Source organism: Lactuca saligna, chromosome 5 (assembly GCF_052625555.1).
Source record: "Lactuca saligna cultivar CGN05327 chromosome 5, ASM5262555v1, whole genome shotgun sequence".
Taxonomy (NCBI): Eukaryota; Viridiplantae; Streptophyta; class Magnoliopsida; order Asterales; family Asteraceae; genus Lactuca; species Lactuca saligna.
In genome coordinates this window covers 157,781,200-157,789,680 of record NC_136421.1, presented here as the reverse complement: position 1 = coordinate 157,789,680, position 8,481 = coordinate 157,781,200, and the positions used below count along the sequence as shown (strand labels likewise).

General features: G+C 33.4%; 1 protein-coding gene across 1 annotated transcript; it reads left to right on the top strand.

Annotated features, from left to right (window-relative positions):
• The first annotated feature begins 324 nt into the window (after nt 1–324).
• Nucleotides 325–4,126, top strand: AILP1 (aluminum induced protein with YGL and LRDR motifs). Its single transcript, XM_078956811.1, has 5 exons — nt 325–614; nt 2,142–2,382; nt 2,873–2,993; nt 3,171–3,280; nt 3,862–4,126. Exons 1-5 carry the CDS (start codon nt 412–414, stop codon nt 3,895–3,897), a joined length of 711 nt encoding a protein of 236 aa, XP_078812937.1. The 5' UTR covers nt 325–411; the 3' UTR covers nt 3,898–4,126.
• The last annotated feature ends 4,355 nt before the right edge of the window (nt 4,127–8,481 follow it).

Sequence of the window (8,481 nt, the reverse complement as noted above, 5' to 3'; positions counted from 1 at the left end):
ATTTCTAGTTAACTTTAAATTTAAATTTTAGTGAGATACATTTAAACATTGATGTTGAGACCTTCATGTCCAAAATATCCACAAAAAGCATTCCGTGGACGTTACCGCAGGATATAATAACCATCTCTCCCCGTCATCCTACCAATACAGTGTCCTGGACACGTGGGCCACACAAGCTATCTTACGCACAGAAATCATCGCCCATATGGGTCCCATCGCTCACATACCGTTCGTTTCAATTTATTTAAAAAAGAAAAAAACAATAAGTAAAATGCATTGAAATGACAATAATATCCTCATCCCCTTTCTATAAATTTCAGCACCTCCGGTTGATCACTCTCCCATGCTTTCAGTTCTCCGTTTCCTTAAGAGAGATTATTTATTTTATTTAAGGAGGAGATATAGTTCAGGATGTTGGGCGTATTCAGTAGTTCAATAGTCTCACCACCGGAGGAGCTGGTGGCTGCCGGAAGTAGGACACCGTCGCCGAAGATCTCTTCCAAGGCGCTCGTTAACCGGTTCATCGGTAACAACCCCTCGGCTGTGTCGATGCAGATCGGAGACGATGTTCAATTGGCGTATACTCACCACAACGAGTCGATTACACACCCGAGGTATGAAATTACATAAGCCGATGATATCTGATCATTATGTTGATGTTAGAATGATAGAATGATAGAATCTAGGTGATTGTGAAACAGTAACGCCTGATCTTGCTAATAATCTCGAAGTACTTAATGATTAAGATAGATGAAGTATATCGAAATGATCGAATCGATCATCTCGCAGAATACAGATTTCAGTACCTGAGTAAAAGTTATTCTAGTCTGGAGTTTCCAGTCTCTAGACAGATGAAGAATATTCTTATTCTCAGCGATTTTTTTATCTATGGTATTTTCATATATGATCTACTTTGATTGAATGAGGAGAATCTGAAAAAGAAAAAGAAATAAAAAATTTGATTCTAAGAAAGGTTTTATGAACATTGATTCTAAATCCAAACCTCCAATATTGATCAATTAGAAGAATTATGTTTATTGCTAACCACTTATCGTTTATATGTTTATGTTTAATCAATCAAGAGCATAAGATCTTAAGATTCCGATCATCGGTCTTTAGATTATGTACATATATTTTTAGACTCGGTATAGAGATGGCTTGTTTTTTGTGTAGCGATTACTGGTGAATTTGGTATGAAATAAATTATACCTCCATGTACCTGAAAACAGGGCAATATTTACGAGAGAGATAATGGGTATCATTAATATTTTTTTATTTTTTTAAATATGTTGAACTTGAAATACTTAAATACGTAACTTGAAGTTGAAATTTTATTAGAAAATCTATATCTCAGCATGTTGGGCCTAAATTCGAACACCCTAAAAAGGGACAAAGATCGCGATTATTAGAAAATTCATTGCATATTTATACAGTTGCATCTTATCTTATTAAACTTCTCTAATTTGTTGAATGACTTTTTCAACTTTTGTTGGGTGATCGAATCTTACACTAAATTTTAGTATCATAAGAAGACATGGGTCTTTAAATAGTATTTAATTCCAAAAAAAAACCCGGTCCAATCCAAATTCTGATATTTTTTTAATAATATTTTATTGTGTAATAATTCAGAAATTTTGTATTACATAATTTAAAACCAATACACGATTACTTATCTCAAAATAAAAACTTCTAGATTAGATTTTTCAGTTTGAAATTTCTTTTTTCATATCCAAAAGTTTGAATACGCGAATTCGTATTTGATTTTATATACTCATTACATGAAAAGTTCTCTTTTTGGTGATTTCTTTAAACAATTTAAGCTTATCCAAATTCAAGAAACATCTAATAATAATTCATAGCTAATAATTGACTTTTCTTAGATAGGGAACAAATCCTATAAGAAAACCCATCCTTCTTTATTTTTGTATTCATATGCCAAATATGGCCCATTGGAACATTGAGTCTTACTTGTCAATAAGATAAGCATTCAATATCTATCTACTTTACTTTAAATAATTCTCAATTTACTTATCATTTCCACCACCTTTATTTCATAATAAATCATATGATTCTTTTAGCATCTCAACTATGATTAATTACATCACCCCTCAACTCACCACACTCCTTGGTCAACATTCTAGATCTTTTGCGGTCAAAGACGAGATATTTTGCTTGTTCGAAGGTGCCCTTGATAACTTGGGTAGCTTAAAGCAACAATACGGGCTTTCCAAATCTGCTAACGAGGTCGTTTTGGTCATTGAGGCTTACAAGGCACTGCGTGATCGCGCCCCTTACCCTGCAAACCATATGGTCGGCCACCTTATCGGAAATTTCGCATTCGTTGTCTTTGACAAATCAACCTCCACTCTGTTTGTCGCCACCGTGAGTCAAATTTCCCTTACCTAACTTCAACTGTAATTATTAGACTGTACAGAATATCAAAATATTAGAACATGACACCTTTTTACTGCATTTGACATCATTCGAATCAAAATCTCAATGAGAAAATACTCAAAAACAGTTATAATTTTGTTTCACATAAAAAGGCGGGACAAGACAGTACAGTGATTCACTTCGCTTCTGATTTTTTATGAAATAATGTAAATGCCCTTTTTTTTTTTATCTTCATCATCGAAAATAACTGAAGAAATCTTTTCCACTTCGGACTTGGTTTTCGATGATGAGGATAGTGTGAGTTTGTATCCTACTTTGTTCTTTTTTTTAGGGGTGAGAAATAAAATTGTAATTTTTCTCAAATTAACATCAATCTAGTGAAACACAAACAATGTAGAATCTATTTTGTCGTATGTACAAGGGAGATAAATATTTATTATTTAATATTTGAGTGGGTGTTTGGTAATGAAAATAACAGGATCAACATGGTAAGGTTCCTTTGTATTGGGGAATCACAGCGGATGGGTGTGTTGCATTTGCTAATGATGCTGATTTGCTAAAAGGTGCTTGTGGCAAGTCACTTGCTTCCTTTCCTCAAGGTTCGATCCATTAATTTTTTTTTTTTTTTTAATTTCATTTACGTAGTAAAAGTCATTTTCATTTTTTTTAAATATATGTGAAAATATATATATATATATATATATATATATATATATATATATATATATATATATATATATATATATATATATATATATATATATATATATATGCAGGATGTTTTTTCTCCACGGCTGTTGGAGAGCTGAGATGTTACGAAAACCCTAAGAACAAAATCACAGCCGTTCCTGCAACTGAGGAAGAGATATGGGGAGCAAAATTTATGGTAAAACTTAATATAATATCCACATATTTTTATTATATTATCAATTTATCATGTCCACTAATTACAAATCTTTATGTTTCTAGTCTTTTTCATCTTTACAAAAATATCGTAGTCCAACAGCCTGATCCGAAATTATCACATTTTCGATAGCGATTTTTCCAAATTTTCGTATATAAAGATTATCCGAAAAATCCAAAATATCTTTTTTTTTTTTTTTCTAATTATTCCAATATTCGAATGAAACAAGTGGAGACAATACGTGAGAATATATATTTTTAACTACACCATCAAAAAAAATTCATATTCTGATGTGAATACGAAATTTTGGATATAAATTCAAATATCAAAATTACTAAAACTTTTGGTTTTTACTTTTTACTTTCTAGTATATAATATCATGTGGTCCCCAGATATGGGACTCAATTATTTCATTAGCTTAGGTATATGTCGCTATCTAGTGTCGTCAATCAAAGTGTGACATTTTTTTTCTTTGGATGATGATAAAAACTTTAAATTTGAGCAAACATTAATATCTTCACAAATTATATAACTATGAGTAATGATTAAATATTTACTCTCAGGTGGAAAGCCCAGCGATTATAACAGCCACACCATAAATTGGTGTTTGATCCACGACTTTTTATCCCGATAATCACCAATACGAAAAAAAATGTTATGATCATGTCATGTCAACTTAATTTAATTAAGGTTCGAGTAGAACGATGAATAGATGTTTGTTTTTTGTTTTTTGTTTTTTTTAATGGTTTTAGAAGCGGAGGTTGTTTGTTTGTATGTTTGTGTTTGTACAGAGACATGTTGGTTGTGTAATAAAGTTTGGGTTAGACATGAATTATGTATAATGATGTATATGTGTTATATGTTTCAACTCACTTTTAAGGCTTTGGTTTTTGTGTTATGTTTACAATATTCTAATACATATAAGTTTTTGGGCTTACTAATCTGTTTTGGGCTGGCCTGTTTGTTTAATTTGATCATCAGTATTGGGCCAAGGTTGACGGTCAACCTTTATACGTTTGTGTGGTTATTTATTTATTTATTTATTTATTTATGTTGTTGTGTTCGGAAAATATGAAAATAATAAAAAATATTGCGTGATAAAACGGTTGATAAGTTAATTATATAAAAAGTGGTGAAATAAAATATAAAAGTTAAAATATAATTATTAGTAAATTTAAATGTATTAAGGTTATTAGGTGTTAAATTAATGAAAAATAAAATAAAATATAAAAACACAACTAATAAATAATTATTAGTGAGTTTAAATGTATTAAGTTTATTAGAATGTTAAATTAATGATAGAATAAAAATAATAAGTTTAAGGGACTAAACTTTCTAATTTTGGAAAAGCTTAGGTTTAACTTTTTAATTGTAGGGTTGAGTCCAAAAACTAAGATATTTTATATTTTGGGATTAAACGAGCAACATTAGAACTAGGCAAGAAGTCGAGGTAATTTTTGGGCCATTTGGTAACAGTTAGAATTATTGGGACGAAAGCTGCCAAATTGGTAAACTTTTGAATCTAAACCATCAAGGTTTTGTACTAGGGCTGACAAAAATCATATTATGGAAAACCAACCAACATATTACCAACCGAACCAAAAAAGTTGTTAGTCAATATGTTTGATAATCAACATCTTTACCAATTAAGCAATCTTGCTACAGTAATGGTACAAAAGTTTAACTACCATGGTAATACCGTACCAACCAATTCATTATATATATATATATATATATATATATATATATATATATATATATATATATATAGACACACACACGAAATTGTACGTATATTCCAATTGACAAGTGTTTTTAGTTTTTGCAGTTTTAAGAATATGATATAAGTAAATTTATTAATAATTCACATGAAAATTAATACAAAAATAAATACAACAAGATAAATAAATACGTTCACATGAAAATTAAATCATTCGTATTTAACATAAATTTATTAATAATTCACATCTTAATACATCCAATTCACAATTCAGTACATAAAATTCATAGCTTAATATATAAATTTCACAGTTTAATGCAAAAAGTTATACATTCACAACCATATTTTTAACTTCAAATTACACATATACCTTCATATTTATATGCTAGTGCTTCTTTCAAAGATTATTTAAGCAAATATTCACAATTTAAGTTTTACATACTTTATTCAAAATTAGATAAAATGGTATATGTGTAAAGTGTTTCTTCAAACTTATATTTCAGAGGCAAATAAAAAATTTATAATAAAAAAATCACAGTTTAAAATGATGGTTTTTAAGCAAAAGAACATCCTATGTGCTCATACAAAACCCTAAAGCTTTGATCTAGGCTTCTCTATTATACATGTAATTCATCCAAGACTTGTAACCCTAGATCTAGCATGCATAATTCGAAATTAACACTATAAGAACAGATCTAAGTGATTACCTCTTTGAATTGGCTTGAAATCCTTTGAATCTTCTTGATCTTGAGCTTAGAGTCACAATTGTAACTCCTCTAATGGTTCACAAACACCACACAAGCAAGAAGACTATTGTGAGAGAGGAGGGAGGATGCTAAAATCGGCCTAGGGTTTCACTTGGAGTCAAGGTGGCCGAAAATTGCAAGCAAGGGCCTCTATTTATACAGTAGGCTGCTATGGTTTTAGTCTAAACCCTAATGGACAGCTTAGTCACCAAACAGCCCATGGAACCTTCTGGAATAGGGCCTTGGACGAAAATATGATGGATCCCCATCATAATTTCGTTCCCCCTTAGTCCATTAGGTTTCCCAGCCCAAAACTCAACAATCACACATTTGACAGTTTATGCCCCTTTATTCAATTAATCTCTTTTAGCCACCAAATTAATTCCTAATTAATTTATGACTAATATTAATTAAATTATGTGATTTCTCCTTTAATATATTATCCTTATAATATATTAATAAATCATAATATCTTTTATCTCTCCTAAATAACATTGTCAATTTGCTTTGGTGAAGGCAACCCAAAAGGACCATGCACAACCGGGTCAAGTACATACCAAATATAGTTATGGGCTTAGACACTAATCCAACAGTCTCCTACTTGGATAATTCTAGTAACTATATCTCACATATGACTTCAGGATCCAATTAGCAATCGTAGCTCTTACATGCCCTCAACTCTGATCAGTAACTTGTCCTTCAGATAAGGGATCGTATAATCCTCTATTCTAGATATCATGCTTATAATACTTATTGTTCAGCACTTTGTTTCTCAATCTCTGATTCGTTTGACATAGAACTTAGTTGAACACATCAACTTGGTTCTGACCGGGCCCGACACATAAGTCAAACCAAATCAACAAGTGGCTAAGATGCACCTTTATCCTCTTAGAATAAAAGGAACAGATTAACTTCGACTCATATGCATCTACTATTTACTAATTAAATCATGCACAACAATGTGTTTTATAACATCAAGTTACTAATGCGTTTACACATCATCAATGCATAACCAACCAGCAAACAATAACCATATCTCTAAGTTTTAAGACTTTAAGATATTATCGCTTTGCGATCACCCAAGGTAAAATACCATGAAGTGATACCAGCAAACGCGGGTTTATTCCTTGGTCCTTCGAAGGTACTTAAGAATGTTCTTAACTGCAGTCCAATGTGCTCTACCAGGGTTTCCCTGATATCTGTTGACCATGCTCAAAGCGAAGGCCACATCTGGGCGAGTACAAGTCATAGCGTACATGATCGAGCCAACTACGGAAGCGTAAGATACTCGGCTCATATCAGCTATTTCTTCCTCTGTACTCGGGCATTGAGTCTTACTCAACTTGGTATTGCATTGGATTGGCAACTCCCCTTTCTTGGAATTTTCCATACTAAAACGCTTTAGTACCTTATCCAAGTATGTATCCTGACTGAGTCCTATCAGTTTCTTACTTCTATTTCTTACTATCCTTATTCCCAGAATATACGCAGCCTCTCTGAGGTCCTTCATAGCGAAACACTTCCCAAGCTAGGACTTGACCTCCTGCAAGGTTGGGAAGTCATTTCCTATGAGTAATATGTCATCAACATACAATACGAGGAAGCTCACTATACTCCCACTAGCCATGACATACATACATGACTCATCTTCGCTTCGCAGAAAGCCAAACTCTTTGACCTTTTCGTCAAAACAAAGATTCCATCTGCAAGACGCTTGCCTCAATCCATAAATGGATTTCTCAAGCTTACATACTCTATTTGGATGCTTCGCATTGACAAAACCATCTGGTTGATTCATGTAAACATCCTCAGCCAACTTTCCATTAAGAAAACCAGTTTTCACGTCCATCTGCCATATTTCATAATTATGAAACACAACTATTGCGAACATCACCCTAATAGACTTTATCTTGCCAACTGGTGAGAAGGTCTCATCATAGTCAACTCTGGGAGTTTGAGTAAAGCCCTTCGCAACCAATCGCACTTTATAAGTGTGCACATTCCCATCCATGTATGTCATCTTCTTGAAGATCCACTTGCACCCGACTGTCTTACGACCCGACACATTGTCAACCATATTCCAAACTTGGTTGTCGTACATGGACTGAATCTCGCTGTCCATAGCCTCTTTCCACATAGCAGACTCCGGGCCTACCATGGCTTCCTTGTAGCTGCTAGGTTTGTCCAAATTTACTAGTGTACTATCACTAATAAATGTATTCCCTTCAGTAGTAATATGGAATCCATACAACTGGGGTGGAACACTAGCCCTACTGGAACGTCTAAGAGGTAAGGACTTGTCAACAGGTTCAACAGGAGTTTCCTCCTCATGTTGAGTGCCAGTGTTAGAAGTTCCTTCATCGCTTTGCTCTTGAATCTCTTCAAGATCAATTTGCCTCCCACTGCCCTCTTGGCCTATGAGTTCTCTTTCTCGGAGAACCCCTCTTCTCGCAACGAAGACACCATTGTCACTCGGTCTATAGAAGAGATAGCCAAAGGACTTCTATGGATAGCCGATGAAATAACACTTCTCGCTACGAGGTTCGAGCTTGTCGTGAGTCTCTCGTCTTACGAAAGCCTCGCAACCCCAAACCTTGATATGTGCCAACGAGGGAGCTTTCCCTGTCCACATCTCGTGAGGTGTTTTGGCAACCTTCTTGGTAGGAACTAGGTTAAGGATATGGGCGACAGTTTACAAGGCATACCCCCAGAAAGCT

Bases quoted from the DNA above. Each gene is read 5' to 3' on its own strand.
- AILP1 (XM_078956811.1), top strand. From the start codon at position 412: ATGTTGGGCGTATTCAGTAGTTCAATAGTCTCACCACCGGAGGAGCTG. The intron at 615-2,141 runs GTATGAAATTAC...TCAACATTCTAG, and splicing joins GAGTCGATTACACACCCGAG to ATCTTTTGCGGTCAAAGACG. The intron at 3,281-3,861 runs GTAAAACTTAAT...ATTTACTCTCAG, and splicing joins TATGGGGAGCAAAATTTATG to GTGGAAAGCCCAGCGATTAT.